Genomic DNA, 24,018 nt, shown 5'->3' with positions numbered 1-24,018 from the left:
TGTCTGTCTGTCTGTCTGTCTGTCTGTCTGTCTGTCTGTCTGTCTGTCTGTCTGTCTGTCTGTCTGTCTGTCTGTCTGTCTGTCTGTCTGTCTGTCTGTCTGTCTGTCTGTCTGTCTGTCTGTCTGTCTGTCTGTCTGTCTGTCTGTCTGTCTGTCTGTCTGTCTGTCTGTCTGTCTGTCTGTCTGTCTGTCTGTCTGTCTGTCTGTCTGTCTGTCTGTCTGTCTGTCTGTCTGTCTGTCTGTCTGTCTGTCTGTCTGTCTGTCTGTCTGTCTGTCTGTCTGTCTGTCTGTCTGTCTGTCTGTCTGTCTGTCTGTCTGTCTGTCTGTCTGTCTGTCTGTCTGTCTGTCTGTCTGTCTGTCTGTCTGTCTGTCTGTCTGTCTGTCTGTCTGTCTGTCTGTCTGTGTGTGTGTGTGTGTGTGTGTGTGTGTGTGTGTGTGTGTGGCTGATTATCCCAATCTGTAGCTTAAGTTCAGGTTTCAGCAGCGTTAAGTCTTTCAGAGTGAGCGAGAGACGAGAGGGAGAGAGTCGGCATGGCCCAGAAAAATAACCGTAAGTTGATGTTCTGCTTATATTAATATTTTATACCTTTTTTTCTCTCAAGTATTTGAGTTGATTCTGAACTAGAGCACTAAGAAGACAGCTAGAATATAGATGAATGGCACTACTAACATGCCTATATGACACACTTCACTGAAACACAGAGCTTTTGTTTGTTGCAGTGTTCTCACCTTGCTTTGGTTTTATTGTGCTTTTGAGACTTAATAGAATCTAACAATGATTACCACTCTTTACATCTTAAGAGAAACAAAGCCTATAATAAATCATTTTTGATTGTGATTTTCCCCTTCAAATGCCAGGCCTTATGTTCATGTGGAGTCGAGTTAAATAAGAAATGAAAAGGCTTGGATTTTATATTGATTTTATTTTTGTCCTTTTCATAATGAAGTTATGTGAGCGTAACTGAGGCTATTGTGAAATCCTGCAGGAATGTGTTATTGCAGCAAGAGGGAGATTAGTCTCACTGAGCTCCCCTTTTCTCTCTCTCTCTCTCTCTCTCTAAAACACAGTTCAGTTCTCCATCAGGGAATATGGACCCTCCGATGAACACGTGGTCATGTCGCTCTTTCGCGACGGGGTTATTGAGCACGTGTACCCGGCTTTCTTCAAGACCCTGAGCCACCCAGACCATGTTGGCGTTGCTCTGAGCATCTGCATGGCCGGCTATGTGTTGGGAGGCAGCTCCTACTTCCAAGCTTTACTCTTTGGCAGTGCGTGGGCCGGCCTCCTTTATTACTGCTGCCACGAGATCTACCAAGGCTACCTGACCAGGAGGCTGAGCACAGATTTGTCCGACATTCGAGCCAACTACCTGGAAAACCCAGATAACGGTTTCTGGGTGGCAGAGGTAGACGTAGACGGCCAGCTCAAGGTGGTGGGGATGGTGGCGGTGAAGGGGGAAAGAGCAGCAGAGGAAGAGGAGAGGTTTGATGAGTGGAACGGAGGAGCGATGGGAGGAGGATCGGAGGTCGTTCAAGATGCCGGTGATGGGAGTTTCGGCGAGTTGTCCCACATGGTCGTGGTGTTCCCGTGGCGACGCAAAAACCTTGCTTCACAGCTGACGAGGAAGGCCCTTGATTTCTGCAAAGAGCGAGGATACGGCCGGCTGGTTCTGGAGGGCAGCTCGCCACAGACGGCCGCCATTGCCCTGTACCAAAAGTTTGGTTTTGTTCAAACGTCATCCCACAGTATCACACATGCCAATCGCTGGATCTCCAAACTGGCCAGAATAAATGTGATGCGAATGGAGAAGCATATCTAATGGACTTACAACCTTGGCCCCTGATACCACAGCTTATGTACATTAAGATTATTTCAGTTCATTTATGCTTGATTTCATTTAACGCATACATCACTCAGTTGTGTGATACTCAATCACTCATGTATACAGCTAGCTAGCTATCACGGCAGTTTGAAAAAGATGCATTAAATGTCATGTTTTTTCCACAAAGCAGCATTAATGATCTCAGTATTTCTTCTTTCCTTGATGTATTATGCACCCCTGACAGTCCATTGCCCTCAACCATGGAAATATTGAAACAATTAATCAACTTCTCTGTGTAGTCAGATTATTTCATAATTTGCAAATGGGGGAACAAGGCATCTCAATAAGGTATTTTACTAAACCAATTATTGGACATTAAACAGAACAAACTCAATTACCGATTGTTCTCCTGTCCACTAAGGAATCTAACAATATACGTGAGAAAGGAGAAATTAAGCAAGAGAACTTTCTTTTAAGCCTCTTTCCAGGGAGAAGCTGAATCCCTCAGAGGAATTAATGCCAGCTGACTTCTAAGACCTCACAACTCTTTGCTTAAAATACCAATGAAAAATGTGTGTGTGTGTGTGTGTGTGTGTGTGTGTGTGTGTGTGTGTGTGTGTGTGTGTGTGTGTGTGTGTGTGTGTGTGTGTGTGTGTGTGTGTGTGTGTGTGTGTGTGTGTGTGTGTGTGTGTGTGTGTGTGTGTGTGTGTGTGTGTGTGTGTGTGTGTGTGTGTGTGTGTGTGTGTGATAGAGTTCAGTACAACCCAATGAATTCAGGTCATCATACACAAGGCAACGATTATCGACACCAAACAAAGGAGAAAAAGCTTAAGTCTGTCCATATAAGTGGTCTTATGATAGGTCTGAGGAGGGACTGGACGTAGCAGAGTTGAATGGGCAATGGGATTTACTCTTTCATGGCAAAGAAACTGACATTTCCACTGCTCACCTGAAGGCAAACTCATGTTGGTGTGATGACGTTTAGTTTTCTCATAGTCACTCGTCGTTGTTTTCTCATAGTCACTCGTCGTTAGCATCCCCGTTTTTGTGACAGAAGACATTCACGAGTGGGGTATTTACTGATGTAGACTATGTAGTTGAAAATCTTTTATTAAGCTTGTGTTAACCAACTTATTTCAGGCTTCTACAAACACATACAAAAAAAACATTAACACCGGGACAAGGGAACCAGAAGTTCTAAAATGCTTAGTCTTTAGGACTCATTACGGCACAACTCGTTTGTCAGCAATAACCATTGTGCAGCATTCCCCCAAAAGGTGATTGGACTTTCCAAAATATTATCAGCACCACACAGTCCCGGCTTATCAGGAAAGAGTGTGTGTCCCCGGTAAGCCAATAAGGGCAAAACATCAAGCAAGCAGTGTGTGCAGTGACAGGTGGGCTGTAAATGAGTTTCAAGAGGGGGCACTGTATGGATGGAGCAGCTTGGCAATGAAACACACAGCAACACACACCGTCAAAAGCCTTCGGGCATCAATCATTCCTGCTGAGGCCGTCAGAAAAGAATTAGGCTGGTGGCCAGCAGGCAGGTGTTGAACTAGCCAGAGGAAGATGAGCTTTAATGCTGGCCAACCTGTTGTCATCCTCTCACAATTGCCAGCACAATTGGCCTCCAGGTAATGAGTACTCGATTGTTATTCCTCACATCCACATGCTTCAGACGAGCCAGTTGCCATTGTGAGAAAAAAAGCTTTGCAAACACTCAAAGTTAGAATAGCTGCAGCGGAAGTGTCCATAAAAAGTATTTACCCCCTTCAGAGGTGTTTTAATGAAAAGTACATTTAATGAGGCTTTTTCTTTTGCACTGAAGAACAGAATAAGAGCCTTTTTATTAAAAGTGGAAACCAATTTATCTATGCATACTGTATATATTCACTACTATTCATAAGTGACATTTTAAGATACTTGTACTTTCCCTAGGTACAGTATTACATTAATGCAACTTTAAACTTCTACTCCACTATGTTTTGGTAGCAAATTATACTTTGTACTCCATCTGACATCTTTAGTTACTTTACAGATTCATAATTATTAGCAAATACAAAATATAAATCAACTATATAAAAAAAACTGACATGCTATAGCTCAAAGACATTCAGGAGCAGTATACGAAGTAAGTTAATGTTGCTTCAAATTGACCAGTTGTGATGAACACATTAATGCATGAATAAGCATAATCCAGTTACATATAAGACTCTGAAATTAGCCATTGTGCAATGTGACGAAGGCCACATTGGACTGACGGCTTTGGGCCGGGTAATATTGCACTTTATTAGCGGGATTGCACAGGACAGTTAACATTGGATTGGTATTTGCACATCATGTATTACATAAACCGTATTTATTGATGCTGGTATAAGGGTGACAGCGGTTGAGGGTAATCAGGGTGCAAATAATATGTTGAATGTCTGTGGCTGATGATTGTGTGCACCTGGGGCCCTGGGTTGTCTCCTCCCCCCTCACCTGTGTCTAATTGTTTTCTCTCACCTGTGTTTGATTAGTCTGTCTATTTAAGTGCTGTGTTTTGTTGCTGGAGTGAGTCAGTGTGTGTGAGCTGCTGGTGGCCGCAGGCTGGGCACGTGAACAGATTATTGAGGCTGTGTCATTGTGTGTGATCGTAACATTGTGTTGATCGTTTAATAAATGCCCCGTCGGGTTCTATTTTTGGATCTTCTGCCTCTGCCTCCTTACTTGGTCTGGGCCGCTCAACGGTCATTCTCACATGCAAACATGTACTTTTACTTTTGGTACTTTAGATATGTGTTGTACTTTCACTTAAGTATGAAGGACTAACACAGTCGTTTTTTAATCTCGTATTGCTATTCTAACTTAAGTATAACATCTGCATACTTCTTCGGACTCTAGTATTCAACTTATCCAATTTAATTATTAATTGAGACACCTCTGGCAGTAAATACAGCTTGTTTTGGCACAGACATATCCCAGTTCTCTGCAATACTGCCCAAGCTCTGTCCGGATGCATCAGGAACGAGGAGAGACAGTCTGTTTAGAGTCCAGCCATGATCCTCATCTGGCTCGGATCTGACTCAGTCCCTCCAGGACATTGATATTGTTGTTATCAAGCAATTCCTGTGAAGCCTCGGCTTTTAAACACCTTCCAGGTACATGTGTATCGCCACTACAAACAATTCCACACAGGTGATCTCCTCTTTACTGATTCTGTGACTTTGAAAACCAAATGGATGCAACAGTGATGATATTGGTGTGCCATATTCAATCAATCAATGTTTATTTATATAGCCCAATATCACACATGGTACATTTGTCTCAGTGGACTTCACAGTTTGTACAGAATATCAGTATGACAATACGGCACCCTCTGTCCTTAGATCCTCACATCGTACAAGGAAACAATTCCAGAGAAAACCCACAGTTTAAAGGGGAACATGGGAGAAACCTCAGGGAGAGCAACAGAGGAGGGATCCCTCTCCCAGGACGGACAGACGTGCAATAGATGCCGTGTGTAAATTGAAGAGATAATACATTTACAACATAGGTAGTCCAAATGTTTGGAAATGCATGTGTCTATAATAAGATGAATCCACGAGGATGTCAACAATCCTGTGGGAGCCATCAGGGAAGTAGTATGATGAGTCAGGCAGGACCGCAGAGACAGGTTCAGCCACGACTCGAAATCCAGGACACAGATCCAGATATTAAATTCAATACTTGTCAACATGCATTTTTAATTTATATCTGTACATTTTTAAGATGACTCTAGAGTTCTTGTTTCACTTTGACATCAATGGGTTGTTTTCTGTTGATCAGTGTAAAATAAAATTTCAATTCTCATTTAAGAGGACCTATTGTGCTTTTATGGACATACTTGGTGGTTGACCAATCCCAACAGAGCCGGCCAGCTAACCAATCAGAGCAGACTGGGCTCTGGTTTCAGACAGAGGGTGAAAAGAGGAGCTGCAGCACAGGCAGTATGAGAAAAATAAAGAGCTTTTTGAACATTACAGCAAGGAGACATGTCCCAGTAGAGACACTACATACTAAAATTAACGTGAAAATAAGCATTGAAGGCCACTTAAATTCAATGATGAAAACTTTGGAGCAGGGTGAGATAATGTGACATTTCAAATGTTCGGCAGCTGAGAACTACATTTATTAGCATAATTCATTATTTAATGAGTCCTGAACTTGACCTCAGAGAACAACTTTTAAGAGAATAGAACTTTCTAGAGGTCTTACCAATTTGAGATAAGATGAGATCGATAAAACAGGCAGTCTTTCATGTGAAATTCAAATTGGGAAAATGTATTTGTTGTCCACTACTTTTAGGTTGTGTGTGTGTGTGTGTGTGTGTGTGTGTGTGTGTGTGTGTGTGTGTGTGTGTGTGTGTGTGTGTGTGTGTGTGTGTGTGTGTGTGTGTGTGTGTGTGTGTGTGTGTGTGTGTGTGTGTGTGTGTGTGTGTGGCCTAGCATTACTATTCTTGGGGGGACCTAAATCTGTTTACACAGTCACGTGTGGGGACTCGCTTCCCTTATGGGGACAAATTGGAGGTCCCCATGAGGGGAATCATTCATTTTAGGGTGAAGACTTGTTTAGGATTAGGGTAAGGGTAAGGGTTAGGGTTAGGCATGTGTTGGTTAAGGTTAGGATAAGTCTCCAGGAAATGCATGTGAGTCAATGTAATGTCCCCTGAAGTGGTGTGTGTGTGTGTGTGTGTGTGTGTGTGTGTGTGTGTGTGTGTGTGTGTGTGTGTGTGTGTGTGTGTGTGTGTGTGTGTGTGTGTGTGTGTGTGTGTGTTCTCACCATAAGGAATTTCTCGAGGCATTTCAATAATATGACTGATGAAGGCCAAGTTAATCACAGGAAAAGTGCTCATTTACCTTACGGCACACTTTGACGACAGTTTTGAAAGTAATAACAAAGCAAGTAATCAAAATGAAAAACAGCACCTGTGTCCTAACAGACCTGCATCTTTTTCTTTATTAGCACTCTTATTGAATAGGCAAAGATTATGGAGATTAATTGCGTCAGTAAACTAGTCGCTGTTTGCTTTTGTGTTAGTGCCAGAGGTAGATTTGTTTGGATCATACATCATCAAATACTATTCACCGCTGCCTCGCATAATCACTTCTCATCTTCTTCGTTTGCTCCACAGGAAGTAACTTTTTGGCCCATGCCGCTGAATTTCACTGCAGAAAACAACCTGGCCAATTACTTTAATATTAAAACCCAAGCAACCGAGGCATACAACACAAATAGAGCTTTAACTGCAGTGTCAATCCGCTGTGCGTTAGAAACCTGACAGTATGCAGAATGTGCACTTCCTTTTACTGAATAATTGGTCAATTATTCGCTCCGTGGTTCGAGAATGATAGATATGTTTTCTATAAGAGCAGAGTATAACACCTCAGTGCACACTCTTGTACTTTAACAGGTGAAGTATGAGAAACAAGGGAGTTGTATTTACTGCATGCTTTAAATTACAGATTAAAGTACAACAGCAAAGCATATATAAAACCACAATTAGTATCTTATTATCATTCGAGATTGGAAGCCAAATTATAGGGATAAATGTGGGATTAAATGTTGTTAATGAGTTGGTATTAAATATGTTTACAGCACGGTAAACCTCTGGATAAATGTTCCAGACGATATTCGGCAACAGCTCGTTTGCTGAGCTGCGCTACAGGAGGACTGCTGGGATTTGGTCAAGGAAGTAATTGGACACAACAACAAAGGCAAAATTGATCACAGCTGTTGTAATTAGGAGAAATACGGAACAATCAATTTTTTCAAGGCTCGACGCTGAGTCACGCACAATAACTACATTCCAATATACAAGATCAGGGTGTAATTAGGATCCGCCCATGGTAAGCTGTGCTTTACATAATTCTGCAATATTTTAGGATAATAAACCCAGATCCGAATCACAGTGTTTCCTATTATTAATAAAGAATTGCTAGACAGCCTGAAGTAAGGTGGAAATATATACAAGTTATTGGAGAAGGAAGTACAAAAAGAACTCCCGAGAGTTTTTAATATTTTCTTTAGATCTTGGAAACAGAAATACACTCACCTATCTCAAAGTCTTTATGGCAAACAAAACTAATACTGAAAATATCTCTAAACATTTATCAAAGAGCACATATTATGTTCATTTTCAGGTTTATATTTGTATTTTGTGCCTGTACAACCCTGTCTCCTAAAAATGACGTTCCCACAGAACTAAACTGCATTCTCAATTACGTTTAGCAAGAAACATTTTTCTCCCACGTTACGTTCGTTATGAACGCATCTCAAATACGTTTATTTTCTACATATCTTCTAGAAACATATTTTCTCCCACGTTACGTTTCTTTTGAACGTATCTCAAATACGTTTATTTTCTACATAGGCTATCTTCTAGAAACATATTTTCTCCCACGTTACGTTTCTTTTGAACGTATCTTAAATACGTTTATTTTCGACTACATATCTTTGCCATTTATTGTCTTGCCTATAATAATGATAATAGTCATTTATAAATATCATTTTAGAGCACACATTTGAAATCAGTAGGCGAGGCTGTAATTTCGCCAGCTGTTACTCTCATGAGCGAGGCAGAAAATAATAGTTTTAACATGCCAAAAAGCTGCTGTCGTTTATTGCACCTCAAACATTAAAACAAATCCAGAGTTATGTGTTTCTGTACTACCTCTAAGAAGAAAGGACAGTAACAGAAGATCTATGTGACGCAATATTTGGTGTTGTTAATGCGATATGATATCCGAAAACAAATTCAGTTTAGGATGGCCATAGACACTACACTACCCATAATCCCCAGCTATCGTTTGGTACTACAGTCCCGTTGACAAACCCCTTGATTAATCTTCAAGCTCTGGGATTGGATGTTAGAGTGGCAGTGCGCCAAGGTTACGCCGAGCGTCAAACTCTTTGAAATGGAACGAAACCACGGCAGACTATCCAAAACTGGACAAGTGTATGTTTCAGCACTTGTTTTGCAAATATGGCAGTAGCCATCGATCATCTTAATGTAGCAGGATGAGTAGTAAATGCTGTTGTAAGGCATATTCTTCTAAGCCTATCACCCCCAGGGGGGCACCCTATAAAGCGGCAGAGGCTTCTAGCTGGCGGCCTCTTATTCGTTGGTGCCCAGACCTACCCATTTCCCTTCTTGCCGCTTTTTGCTTCCGCCACCGGCGTAGGTATGTTTTAGAATAGCTGGCTTCAGGTAAAGTTCCGCAAATTCTCCATCATACTTACGTGTAGTCACGTTTTGTTTTTGAGCATGAAACTCTCTTCTCTCTGCCTGATCGGTATGTACGGTGATTTGTAAAGTCCATTCACCACACCTTTTCTGAACATTAATATTATACTTGTGTGTTTATGAATATAGGGCCAAGCTAAGGCTTTAAAGAACCGCTGCTGTTTTGCTGCACCGAAAAAGACGGGTTTCTGACGCAGGAAGAGTCCTCTCCTGCTGATGTTCAGGTGTATATCAGTATGTAGTGTCTCTACTTTAAAGAGTCCTCTCCTGCTGATGTTCAGGTGTATATCAGTATGTAGTGTCTCTACTTTAAAGAGTCCTCTCCTGCTGATGTTCAGGTGTATATCAGTATGTAGTGTATCTACTTTAAAGAGTCCTCTCCTGCTGATGTTCAGGTGTATATCAGTATGCAGTGTCTCTACTTTAAAGAGTCCTCTCCTGCTGATGTTCAGGTGTATATCAGTATTTAGTGTCTCTACTTTAAAGAGTCCTCTCCTGCTGATGTTCAGGTGTATATCAGTATTTAGTGTCTCTACTTTAAAGAGTCCTCTCCTGCTGATGTTCAGGTGTGGTTTTCAGAGAGGAAACAAAGAGAAAACCAGGAAAAAAAAAATCCATCCTGACCCAGATGCTTTCCACTGAGCGTCCTCAGGTAGGGGTGTGTGTGTGTGTGTGTGTGTGTGTGTGTGTGTGTGTGTGTGTGTGTGTGTGTGTGTGTGTGTGTGTGTGTGTGTGTGTGTGTGTGTGTGTGTGTGTGTGTGTGTGTGTGTGTGTGTGTGTGTGTGTGTGTGTGTGTGTGTGTGTGTGTGTGTGTGTGTTGTATAGATTGAAGTTCTTGATCTTTGCCTTTTTCAAAGTAAAAGTCTTTAATTATTCAATTTAAAAAAGGAAAAGGTCCCATTATAATAACGAGATGATCCAATCACAGAGCTCCAGTGCTCTGTCACTTATTTCATAAAATAGATCACTAACATATTTGTATATAAAGGAGAAAATATCAAACATAAGAACAAAAATATAAATAAATATATTACACTTCCAATAAATTCAATAATTATTTTTATTTGTGCGATACTTTTCAGAATAAACATAAATACCATTTGAACTCTCATTGCAAACAGTTGTTTGTGGAAAGCTTTAAAAACATGAATTCACATTCCCTCCCTCTCTTTCCCTCCCTCCCCGCTCTGACATCCCCCCCCCCCCCCCCCTCTGACATCTCTCCGCTGACCTCTCCACCCTGCCTCCCACCTTTCCCCCCTGCCCCAAATGGTCCTGGACTTTAACCCCCCCCCCGCCTACATACACTTACACATACAAACACACAACCTTCCCTCATCCAGCACCAGTTACAACCCATCTCCGCTACTGCTGCACTGAAACTGTACTTTGAACATTTTTCTATTTTGCACAAAAAATACTTGCATTAATGTCAATTCATGCTCTGTGGATTGTGTTTTTAAAATATATATATTATTAACCAGCACTTATTAATGCTATTAGTTTTATACCCTGTTTATCTCGGCCCTTTTTGTATCTTGTTCTAAGTGTCACACTGCGGGACTGCGGGAAACGGTATCTGGAGATTTCTGTATGTATAACACATGGAGACATGTTGACTTTGACTTTTTGACTTAGTGGCACATTATCAAAACCCACAGAGCAGAAAGGAAGGGCTGTTCTTTTTTTCATGACAGAATCTGGGAACGCTTAATGATCCCAAATCCTGTAACAATGCGGGGGAACCCTGAGACACAGGGGAACCCGATACAGTGACATTACATTTCATTAAAGTGGACTTATTCTCTTCTCTAATAACTGATCTAATAACTGTTGTACCCCACCTCTTCCTCCACAGCCCCCTCCTCCTCCTCCACCTCTTCCTCCACAGCCTCCTCCTCCCCCACCTCTTCCTCCACAGTCCCCTCCTCTTCCTCCTCCTCCTCTTCCTCCTCCTCCTCCACCCCACATCGTAGCTTCAGCATCCGGATCTCCTCTCGCAGGCGGGCGATCTCCAGATCCTTCTCCTCTTTCTCCACATGGAGCTTTCTGTTGATCCTCAACAAAGTGACGATCTCCACATCCTTGTGGTCAGCACATGGTTCCTTCAGTTCTCTCAGATCCTGGTTCTCCTTTCTCAAGATGTCCATCTCTGCTTCGTCCTTCATCTGCGTCTTGAGGAGATTTCCATATCTCAGGTTCAGGTTCTCCAAGTCGTCCCTCAAGATGTTCCGCTCAATCTCCATACAAACCTTTACTTCCTCACAAGGTTCCTTCTGTTCTTTGAGATCCTGGTTCTCCTTTAGCAAAGCATCTATCTCTCCATCCTTTACTTCCTCACAAGGTTCCTTCTGTTCTTTGAGATCCTGGTTCTCCTCTAGCAAAGTGTCTATCTCTCCATCCTTTACTTCCTCACAAGGTTCCTTCTGTTCTGTGAGATCCTGGTTCTCCTTTAGCAAAGTGTCTATCTCTCCATCCTTTACTTCCTCACAAGGTTCCTTCTGTTCTGTGAGATCCTGGTTCTCCTTTAGCAAAGCATCTATCTCTCCATCCTTTACTTCCTCACAAGGTTCCTTCTGTTCTTTGAGATCCTGGTTCTCCTTTAGCAAAGCATCTATCTCTCCATCCTTTACTTCCTCACAAGGTTCTTTAGATTCTGTGAGATCAGCCCCCTCCTCCTCCTCCTCCTCCTCCTCCTCCTCCTCCACCTGTCCCCCTTTACTGAAGTAGACTATGTACTCTGGGATGTTCGGGCGGCCGTTGACGAAGACGTTGAACCTCTTCAACAACGATGGTCTGCTCGTCGTTTTTAAGATCAGAACAGAGCTATGTTCAATCTCATCCACCCACTCCTCCTCCACAGCCTCCTCCACAGCCTCCTCCTCCCCCACCTCTTCCTCCTCCTCCTCCTCTTCCTCCTCCTCCTCCTCCACCCCATATCGTAGCTTCAGCATCCGGATCTCCTCTCGCAGGCGGGCGATCTCCAGATCCTTCTCCTCATTCTCCACATGGAGCTTTCTGTTGATCCTCAACAAAGTGACGATCTCCACATCCTTGTTGTCAGCACATGGTTCCTTCAGTTCTCTCAGATCCTGGTTCTCCTTTCTCAAGATGTCCATCTCTGCTTCGTCCTTCATCTGCGTCTTGAGGAGATTTCCATATCTCAGGTTCAGGTTCTCCAAGTCGTCCCTCAAGATGTTCTGCTCAATCTCCATACAAGCCTTTACTTCCTCACAAGGTTCCTTCTGTTCTTTGAGATCCTGGTTCTCCTTTAGCAAAGCATCTATCTCTCCATCCTTTACTTCCTCACAAGGTTCCTTCTGTTCTTTGAGATCCTGGTTCTCCTCTAGCAAAGTGTCTATCTCTCCATCCTTTACTTCCTCACAAGGTTCTTTAGGTTCTTTGAGATCCTGGTTCTCCTCTAGCAAAGTGTCTATCTCTCCATCCTTTACTTCCTCACAAGGTTCCTTCTTTTCTTTGAGATCCTGGTTCTCCTCTAGCAAAGTGTCTATTTCTCCATCCTTTACTTCCTCACAAGGTTCTTTAGGTTCTTTGAGATCCTGGTTCTCCTTTAGCAAAGTGTCTATCTCTGCATCCTTTACTTCCTCACAAGGTTCCTTCTGTTCTGTGAGATCCTGGTTCTCCTTTAGCAAAGCATCTATCTCTCCATCCTTTACTTCCTCACAAGGTTCCTTCTGTTCTTTGAGATCCTGGTTCTCCTTTAGCAAAGCATCTATCTCTCCATCCTTTACTTCCTCACAAGGTTCTTTAGATTCTGTGAGATCAGCCCCCTCCTCCTCCTCCTCCTCCTCCTCCCCCACCTGTCCCCCTTTACTGAAGTAGACTATGTACTCTGGGATGTTCGGGCGGCCGTTGACGAAGACGTTGAACCTCTTCAACAACGATGGTCTGCTCGTCGTTTTTAAGATCAGAACAGAGCTATGTTCAAACTCATCCACCCACTCCTCCTCCACAGCCTCCTCCACAGCCTCCTCCTCCTCCTCCACCTCCTCCTCCACCTCTTCCTCCACAGCCTCCTCCTCCTCCACCTCTTCCTCCACAGCCTCCTCCTCCTCCACCTCCTCCTCCACAGCCTCCTCCACCTCTTCCTCCACAGCCTCCTCCACCTCTTCCTCCACCTCCTCCTCCACAGCCTCCTCCACAGCCTTCTCCACATCCTCCTCCTCCCCCACCTCTTCCTCCACAGTCCCCTCCTCTTCCTCTTCCTCCTCCTCCTCCACCCCACATCGTAGCTTCAGCATCCGGATCTCCTCTCGCAGGCGGGCGATCTCCAGATCCTTCTCCTCTTTCTCCACATGGAGCTTTCTGTTGATCCTCAACAAAGTGACGATCTCCACATCCTTGTTGTCAGCACATGGTTCCTTCAGTTCTCTCAGATCCTGGTTCTCCTTTCTCAAGATGTCCATCTCTGCTTCGTCCTTCATCTGCGTCTTCAGGAGACTTCCATATCTCAGGTTCAGGTTCTCCAAGTCGTCCCTCAAGATGTTCCGCTCAATCTCCATACAAGCCTTTACTTCCTCACAAGGTTCCTTCTGTTCTTTGAGATCCTGGTTCTCCTTTAGCAAAGTGTCTATCTCTCCATCCTTTACTTCCTCACAAGGTTCCTTCTGTTCTTTAAGATCCTGGTTCTCCTTTAGCAAAGTGTCTATCTCTCCAGCCTTTACTTCCTCACAAGGTTCCTTCTGTTCTTTGAGATCCTGGTTCTCCTCTAGCAAAGTGTCTATCTCTCCATCCTTTACTTCCTCACAAGGTTCCTTCTGTTCTGTGAGATCCTGGTTCTCCTTTAGCAAAGTGTCTATCTCTCCATCCTTTACTTCCTCACAAGGTTCCTTCTGTTCTTTAAGATCCTGGTTCTCCTTTAGCAAAGTGTCTATCTCTCCATCCTTTACTTCCTCACAAGGTTCCTTCTGTTCTTTAAGATCATGGTTCTCCTTTCTCAAGATGTCCATCTCTGCTTTAGGTTCTGTGAGATCCTGGTTCTCCTTTAGCAAAGTGTCTATCTCTCCATCTTTTACTTCCTCACAAGGTTCCTTCTGTTCTTTGAGATCCTGGTTCTCCTTTAGCAAAGCATCTATCTCTCCATCCTTTACTTCCTCACAAGGTTCCTTCTGTTCTTTAAGATCCTGGTTCTCCTTTCTCAAGATGTCCATCTCTGCTTTAGGTTCTGTGAGATCCGGGTTCTCCTCTAGCAAAGCATCTATCTCTCCATATTTTACTTCCTCACAAGGTTCCTTCTGTTCTTTGAGATCCTGGTTCCCCTCTAGCAAAGCGTCCATCTCTCTTTTGGTCTTTTGGCACCACTTGAGGACCTTTAAACATTTCTTGTTCAGCTCCTCATTGGTTAAGACTCTCTTCTCCTCCTTCAGGTCTTCCTCCTCCGTCTGAGAGGCCTGCTCCTGCATCTTCTCCTCCGCCTTCTTTCTTCTTAAACTCCTCTCCAGCTCCAGCTTCCCGTCCTGAAGCTGTTTCTTCAGAAGCTGGATCATAAACTCATGCACTTCGCAGCCCTCTGAAGGAACCTCTGAAGGAATATCTGAAGAACTGACTGCGAGCTGCTCTCTGTTTTCCTCCATCTCTCTGAATGAGCTGCTGTTTAGCTAACAGGGGCTAAATGTACTTATAGGACTTTAAGGTCTACAGTGAATTGACTAAGTGTTGTTCACCTGTGAAGATGACCTGACTAAACTATACGTGCAAGTATCCTAATGTTCGCTGACCACAAACCCTGTTTCTGCTGCTCATGCTGTGATGACCTGTCTCTCATAGATACCTGACCAAAGCCATTGATGAGGTCATTATTCTGAAGGTTCCATCTCAGAGACCAAAGCCAGTGATGAGGTCACCAGTCTGAAGGTTCCATATAGATAAGGAGTGATTGACAGCAGCTGACCGTGCTGTTGCCTAGCAACGCTGTTTTGTTCAAATCATATTAAGAAATGTAAACATCAATAAAAATACTTTATTGATCCCTAAACACAGGAAGTTAAAGTACTGAGCCACGCCCGGTTCTACGGTCGTGCATAGGCATGCATTGTACCCTCAGTTTAAAGTAGAGACACTATATACGATACACCTGAACATCAGCAGGAGAGGACTCTTTAAAGTAGAGACACTGATGTACACCTGAATATCAGCAGGAGAGGACTCTTTAAAGTAGAGACACTGATGTACACATGAACATCAGCAGGAGAGGACTCTTTAAAGTAGAGACACTACATACTGATATACACCTGAACATGAGCAGGAGAGGACGCTTTCTATTTGCTCATGAATGCCTCTGTTATTGTCCTTGTGAAGGGAAGCCCCAACATCTGCAAAACAACTTTGGATTTAGATTGAGGGTCCACGGGTTCCTCCATCCCCTCAACAGGAGTTGCTGTTGTTAGCTATTTAAAGGGGACCCCAGCCACAGTTACCACATATACATCAGAGAGGGTGTTTTCACTGTTGGCCTAATATATGATTGGTCAACTGAACTTGGCAACACTAAACACAACCACACCTTAACATACTGTAAGCAAAAACAGACTACCTGCTCACCTGGAGATGTCGCACTAAACCTTCTCTACATTGTTGACAAAGAGTAAATTATATTAAATCAAATGTTGGCAGTGCTAAACATTGCCAGACCAAAACAAATGTTCTTTACAATCTCCAGAAGATGTTGGTCGGGAGGGATAATGGTCTGTTTTTAAAACGCTTTCTAGCACGTGAAGACCAAGCTGCCCATCACACTAAAGCTTTGTAAACATTGAATTGAGACACCACATTACCAAAATGATTCCCAGCTTGGGCAAAATGAAGATGAACATTAGGCAAAAAAGACCATAAGCTTGTGTGGATATATCGTATAAAACATATTCATTTCACGGGAGACTTGTTGCTTTGTGTCTCATGTTTCTTTTCATTCACAACTGATCGTCGCACTGACTTGCTCCTCTGCTGCCCTCCAGTGGCCACAAGGCACAACAGGTACTTTTACATTACAGCATGTAGCTGCAAACCACACAAGTATTTCCCTCTGAAAATGCACTTTACTAAAGATCGAAACATGGCACTTTAACACAAATATAAACTATATACAATAAAATCAGGAAGATAGTTCAATATGAATGCTCTGATAACAGTGAGCAGAGATGCATTTTGATGTGTGGGCATAATGTACAGGGTAATAGTCAAATGACTGCCACAAGGCGTTTCGGTGACACTGAATAGGAACAGACCACAGCTCTGATTTGGGAGATCTGGCTGACCAACAATTGCTGAATAGGTTTAACAAAAATAATCTTTAAAATGAGATTATGTTTCTCAGCAACCCTGTCAAAATGACGTTCCCACAGAACTAAACTGCATTCTCAATTACGTTTAGCAAGAAACGTATTTTCTCCCACGTTACGTTTCTTTTGAACATATCTTAAATACGTTTATTTTCTACATATCTTTGCCATTTATTGTCTTGCCTATAATAATGATAATAGTCATTTATAAATATCATTTTAGAGCACACATTTGAAATCAGTAGGCGAGGCTGTCATTTCGCCAGCTGTTACTCTCATGAGCGAGGCAGAAAATAATAGTTTTAACATGCCAAAAAGCTGCTGTGTCGTTTATTGCATCTCAAACATTAAAACAAATCCATTTACGTGTTTCTGTACTTCCTCTAAGAAGAAAGGACAGTAACAAAAGATTTCTGTTACGCCATGATATGTGGTGTTGTTAATGCGATATGATATCCGAAAACAAATTCAGTTTAGGATGGCCGAAGACACTACACTACCCATAATCCCCAGCTATCGTTTGGTACTACAGTCCCGTTGACAAACCCCGTGATTAATCTTCAAGCTCTGGGATTGGATGTTGGAGTGGCAGTGCGCCAAGTTTACGCCGAGCGTCAAGCTCTTTGAAATGGAACGAAACCACGGCAGACTATTCAAAACTGGACTCGAACGCCCCCCGAGAACTACACATGCTGGCTATTATGTTTCGCAATATGTTCTCTATGGCGCGTCTCTACTGGGAATTGTAGTTTTAAAAGACGTTTTTGTTTCTCCCAAAATTAGAAGTTGACAGTATTAAACTGTGTACAGCCCTGGAGGTTTAGGCGATAGGAAACACATTGGTGTGTACACATTTAAAGCATGTAATTACTAAATGGGTGAAAATCGCTTGTGTCCATAATGCGCAGCATTAATATATACCCACATGACAGCTCATTGTTACTTTGTAATTCTACTCCACTACAATTCAGAGGTTAACCTGGTATTTTTACTCCACTACATTTATTTTAGTTACTTTGCAGATTCTGATTAATGATGTGAAATATAAACAACCCTTAAATCAGACTTTAGTTACACCTGAGTAAAATTCAGGGAAAGGTGATTGTGTAGACTACAGTGTAGTTATGCAATGAATGAAAATCTTGGGTCACAGGTTCCTCAACAGTGCATTACAAGACATCTATCAATATGTGTGTGTATACCTCCTGTTATGGTTTGGGAAAGGTAGGACCCCAAAAGCAGACTACAAAAAAAAGGTAAGTTGGTCTAGAAAAACAAAAGCAAGCTTTATTTTAAAAGCTGATTTCAAAAACATGGCAAAAACACAAAGGAAGCACAAGGAAGATATAATACAAAAAAGCTGACGAAGACTGACATGGAGGGAGACGGGAAAAACAAACAATGAACCGACAGGGGAACACAGGAAGAGACAAGACTAAATACAGGGAGGGGTAATCACGAGACGAGAAACAGCCGGGCAGGGGAGGAGAAACACAAGGGCAACAGGTGAACACAATCAGACAATTAGAACGGTGATCGAGCCTGAAGCCAAAGAGATCTTCTGTTACTGTCCTTTCTTCTTAGAGGAAGTACAGAAACACATAACTCTGGATTTGTTTTAATGTTTGAGGTTCAATAAACGACACAGCAGCTTTTTGACATGTTAAAACTATTATTTTCTGCCTCGCTCATGAGAGTAACAGCTGGCAAAATTACAGCCTCGCCTACTGATTTCAAATGTGTGCTCTAAAATGATATTTATAAATGACTATTATCATTATTATAGGCAAGACAATAAATGGCAAAGATATGCAGAAAATAAACGTATTTAAGATACGTTCAAAAGAAACGTAACGTGGGAGAAAATATGTTTCTAGAAGATATGTAAAAAATAAACGTATTTGAGATACGTTCATAACGAACGTAACGTGGGAGAAAATACGTGTCTTGCTAAACGTAATTGAGAATGCAGTTTAGTTCTGTGGGAACGTCATTTTTAGGAGACAGGGTTGGACAGGGTTGGCTTGTACTGTGACATGTTTACAACCTTAAAATATTCTTTATTTGTGTTCATACTACCTCTTTTCACCCTCTGTCTGAAACCAGAGCCCAGTCTGCTCTGATTGCTTAGCTGGCCAGCTTTTTTGTGATTGGTCAATCGCTTAGAGATGTCCCGCCCCTTAGCCTATCACGTACAATGTGTTGGAGCGCTGTTGTGAGTGTTACATTAGGCGCTTTCACACTGCAGAACTAAAGAGTTCTGATGAACTAAGTACTAATGCTAATGCTAATAATGCTAATACTAGGATAATAAAATGACGGCTTCACAAAACTTTTTGGGAGTTTTACGGGGCGTGGTTTGCATTCCGCCCAGCCAATCAGAAATAGGAACCTTTTTCTCCCACGAAAGTCCCTGCTCTCTAGCAGGGACGGAAAAGGGGGTAAAAAAGGTTCTCATGAACTAATTTTAGTTCCGGCTCTTTTTGGTGTGAACGCGACATTTCGGAACTATATCGGAACTAAAGTGGGAAAAGTACTGCGGTGTGAACGCGGCTATTGTGATGTCACTATGTTACAGAGGAGTTCAATGGAGGTGTTTCAGGCAGGGGGGGAGTGTGTGGGAAATAAACCCCCTCTGGAAGGAACACATGGATTTTAGCTTTTGCAGACCGTTTACATGCACTAAAACCTATATAACACACTACAGGAAAGGGAAAACCCCAAAAAGCATAATAGGGCCTCTTTAAAGTAAATGTGAACAGGATACAGGGACCTTATTCACTTTTTTTTTTTTAAGTGAATAAGATTGGCTGATGTTGTAGCCCTGATATGTTTGAGATAAGATGTCTGACTGTTCGCCCTAACCAAAGTAATTACACGGCGCTGAGTCACACAGCCAGGCGGGTTGGAGACGTTCAATATCACAACACACGTTAATTATGAACTGAAGAACTACGTCGATAAATTGACCAAATGGTGCACCTCCACAGCCAGTGTTTCATTTTAATTCACTTATCAGTAGGATATCTTCATTTGATGCTGAACTTGAAATACATCAGAGGTAAATACTTGACTGAACTTTACCCCCTTTTATGATGTAGAATATATTAAATGCTTTTTTGACATTATGTTAAACCATTAATAGAGATCGAAATTGATTTTATATTTCTTCTACAAAATGATGCTCCCATCAAGGTCGTAATAAAGTAGCATGGGACCTGGGGCTTTTAAGGTCCTCCCCTAAGCACCACCTCGATTTAACTACAACCCATCCAACCTTTACAAACATTGGGGATGCTTAATTTGCATCCGATAATACATCAGCAATGCCTGCAGTTTAATTTAATGACTGTTGTAGCACCAAATGCAAGTCATATAATCATTACAAGCCCATGGGAAAGCATACATCAGACACAGAAGTTGCATCACAAAACAACCACGGTGAAGTCAGTTCATATTCAACATTAATTCTTCTTCTTGCTGAGTTTCCCAGACTGTCGACATTCAGAGCCCTCATAAACACATGGTTCTGCTTAGGTAAACCTACATAAATTATTGTTTGAATGACAGAAAATAATATTTTCCATACCGCCTTGCCAACTTTCCTATAATAGTAAAAAAAATGTGGTGGAAAACATATTTATTGTGTATTATGTGGCCCACTTTTTTTTCGCTTTTCTTCTAAGAGCTTCCATGTCATGTGCCCAAGTGGCTCCAAATCTCTACCAGATATTATTACTAAACTGAACAAATAAGACTAACCTCTATTTGTTGGATTGTATTGCTTGTCCAATTTTTATTAAATCTGCAATTTATTTTACCGAAAATCTATGTAACCGAGGATTCATTGATTAAATAAGCTAGAAATTAATATTTCTGTTTTAGCTCCCATGTGTGATCTTAAGACTTCAAGGCAGCATTGTGTTATTACACTGGCTCTACTCATTGATTTTAGTTAGAAAATGAAGTGATGACACAGACACCGGGATGTTTTCCTTTTGCATTTGACCGAACACACCTTTATTACCCATTTCACACAAAAGGCAGTTCACTTTAATAGGAAGGGCTGAACTAACATAGAAATCCTCTCACCACCTCCACCCTGTACTTGATCCAATATATATTTAGGAAGTCATCCATTTCTAATTATATAATTCCTCCATGTCTGAGTTTCTAAGGGTATTTAAGGAAATGAAGAAACTAATCCCCATCTTAAATTGCCAACCCATTTAAATCCAGCTCTGATTGATCTCTATTAAACAAAAACCTTCTGAAATTATTTGACTATAGGAAGAGGGAAGTCGGGGCTTTTTCAGGCTCGTTCAATAAGCCATAGACTAAGTTGTGGTACGTGTCAGAGTGTTAAAGTGAGGACAGGTTAATGTGTCCGTCTGGGGGTTATAAGATTTGTGCTTTGAGATAGAGAAATAGACCTGTTGGCTATCGATTTATCCTCAAGGAAACAACTGCGAGGAAACAAAGCCGCCTCGCAGTTACGGAGCGCTTGCTGCCATCTGTTATGTAACTCCATACATGCCATCCGTCATATCAAGACAGATAATGTATCCTTAAACTGTGGTGCTATTTTTATTAGCCACAATAAAACCACTGTATAACATTTCTGTATCTTCAACCAAACCTATTGTTCTCATTTTAGTCCATTTACATGTATGAACATCTCTTGTACCCGTTGTATATTCTAAAAGAGACTATTAACATGTCAAATCAAAGCTTTGATTGTCTAAGATGTTGACGTTTTATAAATGAATGTCTAGGGGAGAGAACAGACGCGTTGTGTATAAATCTCTCTGTCGGAAAGCTTTGTGTTTTCCTCAGCCGGGTGTCACAGTCAGCACGGAGCCAATAGACAAAACCCAGCGTGACTGAGAGTGTGCAAGGTGAGATGTGAGCTCCAAAGTGAATCAAATGGTTCAGACGGCAGGTATTGACTGCCTTTGGAAGCTTAATGGGAGCTGTAGGAGTCACAGGCAGAGAAACACGTTACATGTTTCATGAGGCTATTTCTCAGGTGCATTCGCGCTTGGAGGAGCCAGCAGATATTTATAAAGGTAGTCTTGTGATCGCTGCAATGAAGGTGTCTCTGAGGATCATTTTGGGTTTGACTCTTACTTCAAAAGGAGAGGGTCCAAATGGATTTATCTCAGAATGACACATGTATACCTGCTTGGAGGAAATATAATGTACAGCACAGTTATTTTACAATGTAACTATGTGGATACCTTCCTCTTGGACTTTGTATTATAAATAGCCAATACAAACTACAGGGTCGGTACAATTCAGACAAGGTGCAGTTAAATACATCATGACAGAATCTGTAGATGGATGGATAGTTGAAATGATGGATCGATAACATGATATCTTACTATGAAATTGATATGTTACTAGTGTTTAGTTATTCTTCTTTCTTTCTACTTCTTAAGTAAATTGTCTGTTGCATTGGACTTGGGTTTAAGGTTGCCAAAACTACACTACATATACAGTATAGGGATTTGACCCTCCAGAAAAACGCGATTCTGCGATCACAGAATGTACTGCAAAATGGCGCAGATTTGTAAAAGGCCGCATATTTATCAAAAGGCCGCATAATCCCCGCATTTTTCCACACAAAGTTGAGAAAAAAAAAAGAAAGTGAACTCGTCTTGACGTGACGTCATCAGCTCGCGCATCACAGAATGTAAACAACACTGTATAGATTGAACGTGTGGAGCTCACACAATAGAGAAAACACCAAGATGAAAAAATCTAATCCATCTCATTTACCGACGAACATTTCTACTAAAGACCGGGCAAAAAGTGGGGGGAAACTATTCTGCACCCCGTGCAACTGTGTGTTGGAGCTTAAGAGAAAATTGACGGTGAAGACCCACTTTGATTCATTCAAACATTCGAAAATGCTTTCTGCTGCTGCAGACAAGAAAGCCAAACAACTCACGTTCACCGAGGGATCAACCTCCAAAACCCTTTCCAGGGCTACAAGAAACGAAGTGAGTAGCAACAAGATTGAAGCTGGTCAGATAACGAACGAGGAAATGAAAACAGAATGAGGAAGAGAAGTGTGTATGGGGGGGGGGGGGGGGTGTGAGCAGGGGCGTCAGCTGACCCAATACTATACAGGGGCACAACAGGGGCACAGAAAAAAAAAATGTTTTGCAGTTATTTCTTTGAAAAAAGCATGGGCACAGATAATTAATGCAAGCACGCGAGCAAGCATTTTTTTGCACTTATTTATTATAATAAAGTGTCATAAATAAATAGTACAATCAGATTGTTATTTTCTGCATCATTAAATATCTAGCCTACCTGAACCAAACTGAATTGAATTGGCCTACTTGTGAACTTAACTGTATACAGTATCTCTAAATCACTAACTGATGAAGGCAAAAGAGGCACAATGAATCTTCATGAAATATCTGTCAGCAAACATGGACTTGAAAACTGAAAACTGAAAGAGAACCCCCCATCCTATGATGGTGTGATGGTGACTATCCTATGAGGTGTGTACATGGTCAGAGAGATGGGAGAGGTCTATGTTCATTTTTTTTAAAGTAAACTGTAACGTCTCGGTTTCAGTTTTGCAAAGCTATCAATCAATTGACAGTGGCTTAACTTGGAGAGTGCTCCTCTCTCAACAGACATGATGGCAAGATGGTGGAGTCTGTCTTGCCCCATTGTGCTTCTTAACCACGTGTGGAGGCGTCTCAGCACGCTGAATGTACGTTCACAAGTGCAGCTGGACACTGGAATGGTCAGAGATATCTGAATGACCTGTGTCAATGTTGGGAACATGACATGATCCAGCAAACTGAAAAGACATTGCATGTCAGTGATTGGAAGGCTTTCCTGCTTTCTGGCCAGATAGTTTTTAGCCACCAGCACTTCCTCTTGCTTTAGATCCACATTATAATGATCTGCCAGACCTCTGAGGTCCTCCTCACAGAGAAAGTTGCTAGATCCTGGATTACAGGCCTGAACACCTTTTAGAACTGTGCTGTTGAGAGATGAAAAACGCTGCTCCATCTCAGCAACCATCCTGTCAAGGCAAGGTAGATACACTGCGGTTCTCAACTTCTCGGCATTCCCTAGGTCACTCGCTGCCCCACAACTAGACTCGACTACATACTCCTCCATGCGTCTCTGCTTCTGCCTTTGTCTTGGTACAGCACATGACTCAGGGATTTGGTGTGTTTCGCACAAGGCCTTTGCGCGGTCATAAACCTCAGCTGCTTTGTCATCAGTGCGCATTTCTTGTAGAGTGGCGCACACAGCGCATTTGAACTCCTCAGCTTTTGCCAGGTCCACAGTTTCACTTTGTAGGTATTTGTGTAGACTTTCTGTCACAGACAAAAAAGTCTTGAACATCATCAATAGATAAACTGTGGAGAACCTTGCAAGGTTGGCATGCAGACCCACAGCCGTAGGGTTGCTGATATTGGACAGGCACGTGAGAACTGCTGGGAAATTCTCTATCATAGCGTTGATAGACCTCAGCTGGCAAGACCATCGGGTCTTGGACAGCTGTACAAGCTCAGAAGCTTGTAAGCCAAGCTGTTTCTGAGTCTCCTTAAACTTGTCATGGTTCACAAGGGAGCCAGAAAAGAATGTATAGACA

General features: G+C 42.1%; 1 protein-coding gene and 1 long non-coding RNA gene across 2 annotated transcripts; both read left to right on the top strand.

Moving 5' to 3' along the window:
* The first annotated feature begins 463 nt into the window (after window positions 1-463).
* On the top strand, window positions 464-2,009 carry LOC307037619 (putative N-acetyltransferase camello). Its single transcript, XM_079678675.1, has 2 exons — window positions 464-550; window positions 1,069-2,009. Exons 1-2 carry the CDS (start codon window positions 532-534, stop codon window positions 1,818-1,820), a joined length of 771 nt encoding a protein of 256 aa, XP_079534801.1. The 5' UTR covers window positions 464-531; the 3' UTR covers window positions 1,821-2,009.
* A 6,852-nt stretch (window positions 2,010-8,861) lies between these two features.
* LOC307038323 lies at window positions 8,862-15,075 on the top strand. Its single transcript, XR_013807964.1, has 3 exons — window positions 8,862-9,054; window positions 9,220-9,314; window positions 14,878-15,075. It is a non-coding gene; the product is annotated as an uncharacterized lncRNA (long non-coding RNA).
* Window positions 15,076-24,018: the final 8,943 nt, after the last annotated feature.

The sequence above is a fragment of the Notothenia rossii genome (assembly GCF_949606895.1).
Source record: "Notothenia rossii genome assembly, chromosome: 4".
Classification (NCBI taxonomy): domain Eukaryota; kingdom Metazoa; phylum Chordata; class Actinopteri; order Perciformes; family Nototheniidae; genus Notothenia; species Notothenia rossii.
Note: the sequence above shows the minus strand (reverse complement) of the source record. Positions and strands in the feature narration are given on the sequence as shown.